Source organism: Vespula pensylvanica, chromosome 16, assembly GCF_014466175.1.
Source record: "Vespula pensylvanica isolate Volc-1 chromosome 16, ASM1446617v1, whole genome shotgun sequence".
Lineage (NCBI taxonomy): Eukaryota > Metazoa > Arthropoda > Insecta > Hymenoptera > Vespidae > Vespula > Vespula pensylvanica.
Window position 1 is genome coordinate 2483941 of NC_057700.1, and position 13891 is coordinate 2497831.

At 27.7% G+C, this 13891-nt stretch overlaps 1 protein-coding gene and 2 long non-coding RNA genes across 8 annotated transcripts in view; 2 read left to right on the plus strand and 1 right to left on the minus strand.

Annotated features, from left to right (window-relative positions):
* The first annotated feature begins 846 nt into the window (after positions 1 to 846).
* Positions 847 to 5459, plus strand: LOC122634935. Its single transcript, XR_006328509.1, has 3 exons — positions 847 to 1440; positions 1596 to 1785; positions 5344 to 5459. It is a non-coding gene; the product is annotated as an uncharacterized LOC122634935 (long non-coding RNA).
* LOC122634920 overlaps positions 3813 to 13891 on the minus strand; it is a 30906-nt gene continuing 20827 nt past the window's right edge. For 2 of the 3 annotated variants that reach the window (XM_043824447.1, XM_043824448.1), the window contains 13 exons: positions 11530 to 11661; positions 10540 to 10863; positions 10014 to 10202; positions 9279 to 9416; positions 8320 to 8424; positions 7405 to 7502; positions 7205 to 7289; positions 6997 to 7128; positions 6743 to 6925; positions 6442 to 6582; positions 5974 to 6297; positions 5634 to 5816; positions 3813 to 5551 (listed from right to left, as the gene is read on the minus strand). In XM_043824447.1, coding sequence (XP_043680382.1) covers positions 5364 to 5551; positions 5634 to 5816; positions 5974 to 6297; positions 6442 to 6582; positions 6743 to 6925; positions 6997 to 7128; positions 7205 to 7289; positions 7405 to 7502; positions 8320 to 8424; positions 9279 to 9416; positions 10014 to 10202; positions 10540 to 10863; positions 11530 to 11661 — 2222 coding nt within the window. In that variant the 3' untranslated portion in view covers positions 3813 to 5363. The remainder of the gene's footprint in view (positions 5552 to 5633; positions 5817 to 5973; positions 6298 to 6441; positions 6583 to 6742; positions 6926 to 6996; positions 7129 to 7204; positions 7290 to 7404; positions 7503 to 8319; positions 8425 to 9278; positions 9417 to 10013; positions 10203 to 10539; positions 10864 to 11529; positions 11662 to 13891) is intronic. The other variant, XM_043824449.1, reaches the window with a different exon arrangement.
* Positions 5979 to 13891, plus strand: part of LOC122634936 — a 16196-nt gene continuing 8283 nt past the window's right edge. For 3 of the 4 annotated variants that reach the window (XR_006328512.1, XR_006328510.1, XR_006328513.1), the window contains exons 1-8: positions 5979 to 6104; positions 6190 to 6315; positions 6425 to 7357; positions 7471 to 7715; positions 9273 to 9450; positions 10017 to 10231; positions 10636 to 10725; positions 10798 to 10965. This is a non-coding gene — a long non-coding RNA (uncharacterized LOC122634936). The remainder of the gene's footprint in view (positions 6105 to 6189; positions 6316 to 6424; positions 7358 to 7470; positions 7716 to 9272; positions 9451 to 10016; positions 10232 to 10635; positions 10726 to 10797; positions 10966 to 13891) is intronic. The other variant, XR_006328511.1, reaches the window with a different exon arrangement.

Genomic DNA, 13891 nt, shown 5'->3' on the forward strand with positions numbered 1-13891 from the left:
CGCAAGTAAACAGATATGACCATACTCTATTACTCAAAAGTTTCCATATTTTATTATTATTGTTGTTGTTGTTGTTGTTATAATTATTATTATTATTTTTATTATTCTTATTATTCTTATTCTTATTCTTCATCTGCTGATTATTATTATTCTTATTATTATTTTAAAAATATTTTTATTAAATTTCAAGTTGTTTTATTTGGGTGATATAAAAGTAACTTATGATCGAATAGTTGTAATAAAAATGATGACGCATTTAATATACAAAATTTATTGTCAAATGTTTATGTTAAATATATATTTAATTCTTTTTTCTTATTTCTTTTTTTTTCTTTTTTTGATTATCACATTATATTACATTATTTTTTCTTTCTTTTTTTTATTTGAAATAATATATGTATATATATATATATATATGTTATTTTATTTAATATGATCAAACAGCGACGGGGATTGGTCATAACTGATAACATGTGTCATGTTCCGAGACAATAAAAAATATATTTCTGCGTCATAAAGAAAACAGTAGTTTTTCAATAGAAGTTTGAAGGTGAAGGGTTTGCTAGTCTGTTTTTATATACATGAGATTGTCACTGCTAAGTATTAAAAAGGTCGAAAGAAGTATCGCTTGAATAATATAATAATTAAAACAAAAGAAGATAATTAACTATCTGGATAAAATGAAGTAGATATACATAAATATATACATACATATATACAAACATACATATGTATTGAGAGAGAAATTGTAGGAAAATATTTTTTCTTGCAATGTGGTATATATCATATTTATATTATTTTGTGAAAAAAGAGAAAATTAACAAGAAATAATAAGAATAACTGCAGAGAGAGAGAGAGAGAGAGAGAGAGAGAGAGAGAGAGAGAGAAATATTGTTATCTTAAACTTGTTATTGTTTTTCCTGGACGCTGATCAATTAAATAAATTTTTAAAGAATCGTCCATAACTCACTTCGGCTCCGATTAAAAGATTAAATATTTTATGGAAAGGAGAAGTTTAATTAAAAAGAGAAAGCAAATAGTGCGTAATTTTACGACCGTATGTATTACTTATGATGCAGTTGCATTAAATAAAAAGAAAAAAAAAAAAAAAAAGAAGAAAATAATAAAACCGAAACAGCTATCTTATATTAAAAGTCGACCAATATTTTTTTTCGAAGAAAAAATAAATAATATACCGTAGAGATATAATGTGAAATATAATATTCCGTAGGGTCAATCATAAATTTGTATTGTTTGTTTAATCCATTGTTTTTTTCCAATTATTTATAATTTAATATTTATTTTTCAGCTTAAGAATCACCATAAACATACGCGAATTGACTTATACATGAATCCTGTACGTTTTCCTGCTTCTTCATTGATGTTCATAATCCATTTCATCATCCTGTTGTTGATCCTGCTAAATCCTTCGTAAGATGAGTACGTTCATTTGCTTTAAGTAATAAACATTTATTATATATTTTATTATTTCTAATGTGTTTAATATATTTTGTTTTATTATTTATATAATAATAATAATAATAATAATAATTATTATTATTATTAATCTGTTAACTGTGTAGTTTAATTTTTAGAATCTGTATCTACATTTTGTAGCAGAAATTAAGAGATGACGAATGTACTCGTCAGACAAATAACAGATTAAAGTAGCTGAGTATGATCAGACAAAGAAGAGATATCGGTAAAACGTCGGTAAAACAAATACCTACTAGTATTGATTGCAGTTAAACAAGAATATGCCATTAATGACAATTAGCTGACTCGGTAAGACAGGAATCTATAAATATTTTCCGGTTTTTACTAAAATTTTAATTCAAATAGTAAAAGATAATTTCTTTTTTTGCGTGACGAATATACTTGTCAAGCACAGTTAATAGGTTAAATTTAAATGTATTAAAAAAAGTGTATATATATATATATATATATATATATATATATATATATATATACATATACACGATTGAGTAGTGGACTTTTTGTTTGAATCATTTTTTGTTCATACTATCGAAAGTGCCTGAAAAATCGTGTAAAAAGATTGACATTTAACAATAGCAATATACGTATTATTAAATTATATATTATATTTAATATATTATATATTTTATTATAATTTAGTTATTAGTATTTTTTTTTTTTTCTTTATTATTACTATTTTTTTCTATCTATATAGATTCGATTAAGGATAATTGTTTATATAGCTGAACATTTCATATAATTTGTTTAAATATTGGTCCAACGGTCCGTTATTTATTCCTTTTTTTTTTCTGATCATTGGTTTTCTTTTCATAGCTATGGTGAAATCGGTTTTTCCGACAAGAAGGTAAGCCCCGGTTATTGTGAGGTATTTATTGTTCAATTAAACTTATCCTCTTTCTTCCTGTTTTCTTTTTTTATATTTTTTTGTTATCTCTTCCTTACCTCTACCGAGGAGAATTATTAACGATAAACGATTATCTACAATTAGCTAGTTAACGTAAAGAAATCACAAAATTGTTCAGATATCATTTATACAGTAATCAACGGACAACGCGTAAGTAATGTTAACATTTGACTAAAAATATTTAACTATTTCGTCAAATATAAATTTAAGTACACATTTTTGATTTTGTTTTGTTTATGTTAACATCTTGTAAATTCGTCGTTATATCGTACAAATTTATTTAATCGGACGTTTCGCGATCGCACAAAATATCAGCGGAAACAATCTATTTGGTTAAAAGATTATCAACAATTAGATCGCTAAATTCGATAAGCCTCTCGAAATATAACATAAGCGGTAGAATAAAGTGCGTCGTAATAATTCCTAGCTATATCTCGAAATTATAATTAATATAAATTATTAATTATATACGTATAAGTTGTTTGTGTGTCACATGATGATAAACATTCCTTAAAGTAAACAACGTGTCAAAAAAAAAAAAAAAAAAGAAGCGGAATCTGCTCCGAAGTTTCTCTTTATAAATTCCTCTTGGGTGTTCTTCTTCTTTTTTCTTTTTTCTTTTACTTTTTTCTTTTATTTTAATCAGAAAGAGGAATCTCATATTTTTTCTTTTTCTTTTTTTTTCCTTTTTTTTTTTTGGGGGGAGCGAATAATCGTTAAAATAAAAATAATTATTATACTAAATGAAGATGGAGAGAGAGAAAAAATCGCTGATTTTCAAAAAAAAAAAAAAAAAAAAAAAAAAAAGAACAAAAGAAAAAGATTAAAAAAAAAAAACGAGATCAATTCTCGTAAAAAGCTAAAGCTAAAGCTCTCTTCCATATAACGTCCATCCTTCTTCTTTCATTTTCACTTTTCTTTTATCTCTCGTACACGTAGCACTCTTTTGTGTTTTTCTTTAAAAATACAACTTTTACTATTATATACAGGGTTTACACGAATTACGATAACACTTTAAATGTTCCAGATTTGAAAAGGATCACATACGATATCACTTTCGATGTGTGGTTTTCAAGATAAACCCTCGAAGTTCCTTACATATCGCATTACATTATAGATATTCTATATGGGGACCATATGTTACTCGACATATGTCCACATGGTAATCCAACTCTCTTGGTCATACCCTTTCCAATATATTCTGTTATATTCTGTGATACTCTGTTTTTGGAATTCTCTGCATGAGTTACTCTAGATCATGTGGCAACACGACGTTACATACACCTGATCTTATTTTATATATTCCCATGGGAAGAAGTTGGAAACAGTGAAATCAAAGAAGTTATGAAACAATGATATACGTCTAAGGGTTGTAATATATCTTACATATATGTGTATCTATTATATTTCTTGTTTCAACGTAAACCATTTTAAAATGTTATCCGTACTTTTTGTAAACCCAGTATTTTATTTAGCTCTGTTATAAATCAAAAGGATAATCAAATCTTAATTTAACGCGCACTTTCTTTTTTTTTTCTTTCCTTTCTTTTCTTTATATATATATATATATATGCATATATACTTTTTCTTTTCTCATATTACTCATTTTTTGTCCTCTTTTACTCTCGTTTACATCGATAACCATATTTCTATTTGTTTTTAATCTATGATCTTTCATTTTAAATGGTCTAAAACATGATCTAGATACGATACATTTGGTCCACATGTATACCCTGCCAAAAATTCTATCTATAACAATGATATAAACGGGTGCCTGATTGCAACAAATATTATTCTCGCAGAGCATGATTATAAATTTTTACGTGAATTAACAAAAGAAAAATAAATAAATGAGGAAATAAATAAAACAAAAGAATTTTCTCATCGAACGCTAGAATATATAAATGAATGATAATATAAATATATAATAAAGCATAATTCAGAGTCGGTGATTATGAATGTGATCCAAAGTCATTTATATCTTTTCTGATGGAATATTTTATTGGGACGAAGGAATTATTGAAAAATTATTTTTCTATTATCTAGAGACCAATAGAAAATCTATCTATCTATATATATATATTCTTGATAAAAATAATTCTTTTGTGTAATTTTCGAGAATAGCCTTTTAAATATATCTCTATTTAGACCACTTTCATAATCACCGGTTCAATTGTGTTATTACAAGATAATTAAAGAATCCAAGATAAAAAGTTCGTTCTATCCGTCATCTTTTTTTTTTTTTCTTTTTTCTATTCTCTCTTAGGAATGTTCCAGTGGTCCGCATTAATTGTTTAATTTCCTTGGAAAGATCTCTCTTTTTTTGTTTTTTTTTTTCATTTTTGTTTTTTTTGTTTTTTTTTTTTTTTCGTTTTAAACGTAGATACAATAAACAATCTCTATCGAAGAAATCTACTATGATGATTCACAATGCCTTATATGCTATATGCTATATCATATCATATATCATATATCAATATATATCATAGAGATGCATTAGACGGAAATTTTCAGCAGGGCAAATAATACGGTGAGATGATAACCAATATCACCGGCACATGGAGAGAGTGCATCGATCTCATATTCTAATATGATATTATTTTTATTATTTTTATTATCGAGTCGAGAGAAGTCGAACTTTTTTTTTTTTTTTTTTTTTTTTTGAAATAAATTGAGCACATTCATCATTCAATATTTCATTCCTCACAATCATAAATTCGTTCATTATAGATTTTACATGTTCTTATCATTCTTACATTCTTTCGTTCCTTCATTCATTCTTGCATTCATTCATTCATTCATTCATTCATTTATTTTCTTTCTCTTTCTCCGCTAAACGTTTATCTTAATCGTCTCTTCTTACTTATTTTTCTTTTTTTTTTTCCTTTTTTGCTCATCATTATTCAACTTAATCGTACTATTTTCTTTTTAATTATTTTCAGATATCGACAGAAAATATTTTTCAAGCTTGCTTTGGATGAGGCGTTGTAGTCGATGGTTCTGATCGGAAACACGAAAGCAGGAAACCAGTGTACATCGCAAAGACCACTGTAGTCGCTATTAATATATACATGTAGATGTTTAATTCTGGTTGACGGTATCTGTTTTTGCGAAGCCACTCGAGAACTTCATTTTCTTTGTGAAGATCACCTTTAAATTAAAAATATATATGTATATATATATAGAAATATATAACAAAAGGATAAGTAATCCTTTTGTTTATTTACTATACCTCGGTAAATGCTGGGAAAACGTTTACGAAAGTAAACGATAGCTGGAAGCTTGGTGACACCCCATTTTCGTGCGTACCTCGGATCAGCCATTTTGACAAACGTTATATCTAAATTATCCGTTTCACCGTCGATCGTTTCTAATTTTTCATGAACTTTCTCGCTCTCCGTATTGTTATATTCGTCTGAGAATATAAATCATCATTAATCGTTATGACATTTATAATTTTAATTGTTATGGATCCAAGTTAACAAAGTTTTAATTTTCAACGAACACAAATTTGTTATATTTGTTATATTTATAATTTATTATATTTTTCAGAAATCTAATCAAATACTTACAAAAGAAAACAGCGAGGAATTCATTTTCATCTAACAACTTGTCGAGCATCTTCTTGTTAACTTCTTCGATTTCATTCTTTATCTCAAAAACATCTTGGGAAGTGAGCCATTGTAAAATTTTATCTTCTTGGGTGAGATCACCGTCGTAAATAAGAGGAGTTCTCTTACGAAAATATACCAAGGATGGTACATTCATAATATTATATTTCTCAGCAGTTTCAGTACTCGATATCTTTACAAAATCGATTCCAAAAAGATCAGCTTCACCGTCGATCTTCTCCAATGCTTCCATAATTTCGTCGCACTCTGCACAATCTTCGTCGTCTATCATTTGTCGTTAAGGTACATAGAACATTATTTCATTTTATTATTCGATTGTATCTAATATCTAATGATTATTATTTCCTATTAGATTTCATATTTTACATAATTGTTTTCGCAATGTTAACAGGTATCAAACACACTCACAAAAGAAGACTGCCAGAAATGGCGACTCGTCCAATAGTCTCTCTAACATTCTTTCGTTGACAGATTCAATCTCATCAGCCAATTCACGATTTTCATCATCGATCAACCATTCCAAAACTGACTCCTCGTTTTGGAGATCTCCTAGAATATATAAGAAAATTTATATTTAACCTCGGCATTCTATAGTATAGGATGTTAATAAGAGAAGTAAGGAAATCGTCAGAGAGAGAGAGAGAGAGAGAGAGAGAGAGAGAAAGAGTGTGCGAGACAGAGAGAGAAAGAGAAAGAGAAAAAGAGAGACCTTCGAACAAAAGAGGATTGCCATTACGAAAGTAAACTAGAGCAGGAAAAGTTTTAATGGAATATCTTTTCGCTAGTTGTGGATCTTGAATCTTAACCAAGTGTATACCAAAGACGTCACATTCGTCGTCGACTCTTTCTAAACCTTCTAATATTTCGTCGCATATGTGACAGTTTTGCTTGTCTGAAATAGATACGAAAATATCTTTTGTTTTATCGTTGAACGCTCAGTTGTAAGTTCAAAGGAAATCTTACAGAAATAAACAGCAAGATACTGTGTTTCTTCAACAAAGGCTTCCAACATCACTCGAGTTATCAGTTCAATGCGATCCTCAGTTTTCTGTGTGATCAGCCACTGCAATACTTCCTCTTCTACGGCCAAGTCTCCTGTAATAGAAAGTAAGGAAATTTTGGAAAATAAGTTGATAGAAAACTTATTATTAGAGGAATATATAATGCAAACCTTCGAATACATTGGGTATTTGATTTTCAAAATAAACGAGGACTGGAAAATCAGTAACGCCGTAATCCTCTGCCACTTTGTGATCCTACAAGTGATGAACACAAATCTGTGATTTTACGTTCAAGAAGAATTATGTTCAAAAGTAAATTATAGGTAATAACGTTTTAATATATTATAATATAGATATATATATTTATTACCTGTGTCTTTATAAAAGTGATACCGTGTCTGTCGCAATCGTCGTCAATATTTTCTAATTCTTCTAGGATTCCAGTGCATTGTTCGCAATTGTCGAGATCTAAATAAGAATAAAATTATTGAAACATATTTAATGATATTAACGGAAGATTAATATTTCTAATCGAGGAGATGATGGCATTTTATTTTCATTATAAGAAAAGGAAAAAAAAAAAGAAAGAAAGAAAATGGATTATATTTTTGACGTTGCTTGCGATTGTGCATGCCATTGAAGAGCTAAGTTATATCTACCGTGCAAAGAGATATATAAATGGTAAAGAAAGAATATTTTGGGCACACTATTCACAGCGGGTTCTGCAGGGGGCAGAGGGGGTAGTCACTATCATTGCCATTTGGATGTAACTCGCATGCTTTAATGCTCGTGCACCTATATATATATATATATATATATATATATATATATATATATATATATATATAAACAGTGTCAGTTTTATCAAAATATCTAAAGAAAATTGGGTTGAAAATATTCTTAAAAAATTTGCCCGACTGAGGGGTATGTAACGTAGTTATATATTGATTTTCTTCCAAAAAGAAAAAAAGCAACGATCTAAATTGTTTATTTTATTATTATTATTTTTTTTTTCTAAGAATCGTAGGTAGTTTTCTAAAAAGTGTAATTAGTTGACTAAATGCACGTATCAATTGTACGTGTGTGTTGTTTGTTTGTTTGTTTGTTTGTTGTTCTTGTTGTTGTTGAAGTAGTAATACTTATGCATGATGTTAAATGCCTCTTCGCATAATCAATCACGAGAAGAGACTATGCTAATCAGGATCATTAATTTGTCTTTAAATGTTTCTTTTTTGTTTATCTTTTTTTTTTGCTTTTTTTTGCTTCTTTTTTTTTTCATTTGTACCGTCAACATCCTCGGTTGTCTCGTGTTCGTTGATCCTGTGCTCCTTGTGCCGTGTCTGCTTGCGATGCATTTTTGCTTGACACATGTCGCAAAGCGTTCTGTTCCCTACGACATTATAGTATACACGTGTACACCACTTTTTTGAACAAGTTATTTAGATCAAATGAATGCTTAATTCGTTGACTATACCATCTAAAGAAAAGGAAATTATACAAACAGAAAGTCTTGTTAAGATCTATCCGAATGATCCAAGATTTTGTTTGATTCGTTTTCAGAAGTATGTATCTATATATGGAAAAGTATATCTTTTTGATACATTAATCTATCAGATAATCTAAAATTTCATTATTTTTGTCCATTTAATAGAAACCGAGAGTTCTTCCTTCAATTCCTCGATAGTGAACTTTTGAATCTTCATTGTAAGCGATAGGTGAACCCAAGGTTTGATAAATTAGTTATATTTTATATAGCACTATTTTTTTCGCAAGTATATACATATAGAACAATGAAATTCATAATAAATATAGCAGTTGATTGATTTCAGAGCGTTAGTCACATGAAATATCTATATATATAATAATATCATTAGTGTGATTATATAGACAGAATTTAGTTGATAAAAAGCAATTTAATTATAAATGCGTATATGTGTATGTGTGTGTATGCTTGTGTATATTCCTGAAATTTAATCATTTTTAGAATTGTATTTTACAAGAGCCTTATTTAACGTTCTTATTAGACATATGTGAAAGATAATGTATTTAAATGAAACAAATTTTCGCGCTTCCGTAGTTCCTTAGAATTGGAGAGATGGCGTTTCGGTCGACCAATCAGGTAACAGCGTTTCCGACGCATGCGCACTGACTCGCCATTTTAGTTTGTGTCGTACGGAAGAAACGATAATAGAAAGTAATTTGATTTTATGCGATTAAAATATTGATATGTATTAAAAGACTTACAGAAATATACGGCCAAGGATTCGGATTCTCGAATTAGATTCAGAAGTTCTTCTCCATCCAAAACTTCGATTGCCTCGCCCGATGGATCCTTTTGCGTCATTAACCATTGCAAAATCTGTTCTTCGTCGTAGAGATCTCCTGCGATGGCATACAAATAGTATAAGATTAACAGGTACGAATAATTCTTGTTAATTATTATTATTATATCGAATTTGTTATGTTATTTCATAATAAAATCATAATGCTTTTTTTAACGACATAACACTGGCTAAAAATTTAACTACGAATAATTACGATCTTTGAAATAATTCTTTAAGCGTCGTTAATTTGACGTTTAAAAAAACCGCGATATTTCTAAAGTAACAATTCAAAGATGGCATTCCACGATCGTCTTTTGTTTTATTGTACACACCCAATCAAATAATTTCTATTATTTTAAAGATAAAATGACATTTTTATTATTGATATATCACATTATTTAAAATGTTACATTTAATTATTGTATTTGTTATAATATTATATATATAATATATATATTATATTAATATTAGTTCTAAAAATACAATATGAAATGAAAATTGCAACATGAATTTTGAAAAAACCGCGAGTTTGCAAAAGTAAAAATTTTAAGATGGCTTTTGACGATCGTCCTTTGTTCGTAACGGATTCGTTTGAGTTAATTGAATGCGTTGAATTAATTGTTAATAATTATCCGTGCAATTCATTTGTTCTTACCAGCAAATATCACCGGTTCTTTCGATGTCAGTTTGAAAAAAAGTATTCCTGGTAATGCAAATACTCCGTAATGTTTGGCAAGTTCCTTGTCGTCGATCTTCACAAATTTGATTCCGGCACTATCAGCTTCGTCGTCAATATGCTCGATCTCTGCCAGAACTCTACTACATTGTTTACAGTCGGTGCTGTCTAAACACACACATATAGTGATCAAATTGGTAAGGAATATAAAATTTATATAAAAAATGTATTATTATGTGCAATTAAATTCGTGCGGAATTAATCATTAATTATATATTTAACCCTTAACAGTCGACAGATTTTTATTTACTTTTTCTATATTTTACAACATGAAAAAATATTGACTGATGGCTAAATTTAGAAAGAGAGAGAGAGAGAGAGAGAGAGAGAGAAAAAAAATGCGTAGCATTTTTGTTTTATAACATAAATTATTATACGTGTAATCTTTTGATCATTAAGGATTAATAATAAATTATATTTGGAAATATATTGGAAATCTACTCACAAAAAAATACAGCCAAGTAGTCGGTAGATTGACGTATTTTATGAAACATCTTCTTGTTAATTCTTTCGATATGATCCGTTAATTCCATGTTATTAGGATCGGTTAACCAATCAAGGATCTCTTCCTCGTCGTCTATATCACCATCGTAATTCGTACTTTTACCTTTTCGGAAATAAGTTATACCAGGTGGGTTTCGATAACCATATTTTTTCGCCATTAAACGATCCTTCATACGAACTATTTTTATTCCATACTCAGCAGCTTCGTCGTCGATCAACTCGACGTGCCGGAGTACTCGAGGACTTTCTGGATCTTCTTCTTTGTCTGTGAATAATACGTTCGAGAAGAAAGGCAGAGGAATATGTATTTATTGTCTTAACAACGTTCACAAAGATCAACGTTTGAATATAATGGAAGAAAGAGAAGGTATGTTGAAAATAAATTTTAACAGTTCAATAAATTTTGTAAAAGAGATTTCTAAATTTTAGGAAAGATATTTTGATATAGAGATATTTTAAGAAATATCAATTAAATGTTATACTTTGATAAAAGTATTTGAGATTTGAGAAAATATATTGGAGTTGGTCAATAAGTGATAAAACAAATAACTAAATCAAAAGTTTTATAAGTATTTTTTAAAGTGTATGTATACTTTATATAGTATATAGTATAATTATATTATATTGGAGTAAGTAAAAAAAGAAGTGAGCCAATTATTAGATATATAAATGTATTAATATAATTAATACTATAATAACCTGCATATTATATAAATTTTATGTATACAAAAACAAAAATTGAGTTAATTTTTTATTAGTGTTTTACTTTTATTTTTCTTTCATTAGATAATACATTACTGTTGTTTATGGATTGTGTCTGCATTATACTTGTTTATTTTATTTAAACATTTTTAGATATTTGTTTGTTCTTTTCTTTTTTTTTACTTATTGACCAACCTAATGAATGAGGGGTAGGAATAGATATTCTTACAAAAAATAACTGCGAGAAATTCCTTCGTATCAATATACTTCATTAGAGTCTCTCGATCAATCTCCTCGATGCTCTCATCGGTTTTCTGTTTCACCATCCAATCGAGAACTTCAGCTTCGTCGAGAAGATTACCTGAGATATGGAAGAACATTCCAATCTTTGTTAATCAGTTTACTTACCGCAATTTCTCTCATTCTTCCTATTCGTTTTTAATGACGATTTGCAGAAGTCGAGAAAAGAGTCTAAGGAGCGAATTTGTTTTAATGCGTTTGCACATTTTTTATTTCTTCATTTCTTCTTATCTGATTTTGAACGAGTGATAAATAATATACTTACCAATAGTTAAATAAGAATTCAAATCGCTTTGGATGTTATTTAAATTTAAAAATCTTCTATACCTTTTTATACTTAATATTTCTGAGTATTTAAATTTCTTTTATGTATTTAAATTTTGTGTTCTAAAAATGTTAATATCTTAAAAGTTTTTTAATTTTATTTTATTTATCTTTTTTTTTTATTACTCTTCACATATAATTTATATTATTAACATTTTCAAAATTGTTTTCAAAAATCAATCGAATAATATCATCCAAGAAGCAATTCGAAATCTTTTTAACTTATTGCAACTTATGAATTAATTTAAGGACAAAAGTTAGATTCCATAATATAACTTTTTTCTTCGTCCATTCTGGAATGGCTATTCGAGTTCTTGAAGGTTTACAATAAATTATATCTCTGTCGTAGTATTATTGAAAATGGATGTAAAGGACAAATATTTTTTAGATTTAGTTTGGTGTAATAAATACCGAATAGATGAAGACAATTTAATGGATAATCACTCAGTAAGTGATTTTTAAAACATGCGAAGGTATAATAAAACTTCAATGCGTTTTGCATAACAATGATGGACAATTAACATGGACGAAGCAAGATTTTTAACTCGTAATTGGTAATCTGATCTGTCTGTTAGAAATTCATTTTTTATATTTATTATAATAAATTATTAATTTGGTAGAATTTATTTTTAGTTATTTTCTTCTTCTCTTCTCAGAAAATTTCACTTGTTCTTAAGTAAAAAAAAGCAATAAATATAACTCACAATATTAGCTTTTCTTTTCTTTTCTTTTTTTTCGTTTTTATTTTTTAATTAAATTTTCGTAAAGTTTTAAACATTTCTCTGAGGTTCTATATACCCCACTTTACGTTTCCTGTACATGATTAAAATTTTCATCATACCAGTTACGAGTTAAGGATGTTAATTGATAAACTAAGAGAGAAACCCATTTATTATCGTATAATAATGTGTTTATTGTTGTACATATCGATCTTGTTCAAATTAACGGTGGTAGTTTTCTTTCTTTCTTTTTTTTTTTTTCTTTGTTATCGGTCAGTGCACAAGTGTCATTTGTGGTAACTATTACATATTAGTTAATTTTTTTCTCGAATAATTTATTTAACATTGATATCTCTACCTAATTAATCATTTGGATATATGTACGTGCAACGAATAATAATTTATTATACTCTCTTTCTCTCTCTCTCTCTCTCTCTTTCTCCCTCTCTCTCTCTCTCTCTCTCTCTCTCTCTCTCTCTCTCTATCTCTATCATTTTAATTATAAATTAAATTTAATTTAAACATGTGATTAGATAAATTTTACAACTGAATAGAAATTTATTTTTGTTCAAATCTTCTTTTTTTTATTTGCAAAATTTCACATATATATAAAAATCTAAAGTATTCTATATAGATATATATATATATTGTTTATTATTAACTATTACACATGAATGAAATTAATTTTTATTCGAATATTTCCTTTTCTTTTCTTTGTTTCTTTTTGCAAAATTTCAAAACATATATGAAGACAAATTAAAAATTATAAATCTACATTATTATTATTTCTTTTTTTTTTTCATCTTTATACATATATGTGTATTTCTTTTTTTTCTGTTAACTTTTATATCAGATCAATTGAAAATATGTTTGACACTCTACATATATAATATTGGCACGTGCAATCCGATAAGCAGAAACGTGTTAGTTTAATGCTAGAAAATTAGTTAATACTTTTTTCAAGTTAATTTGTACGAGATTAGATCTAGTACAAATTAGATTGGAGCTGTTATAATAAAGAGAGCCAAAAAAAGATAAAATAATGATCAGCGCGTGATTCTTATTGGGTGATAAGGTACACTGATCGTAAAAATATTCAGATATATATATTTCTTTTTAATTTATTTAAGTCTACTGACGATGTTCCATCGATTGTAAACAAGAAAGTGTTAAATTTAAATCTAAACGCAAAACTAAATCCTCTGTAATATCAGAAAAGTGAAAAGAAGATTTGAAAGTAAAGAAAAA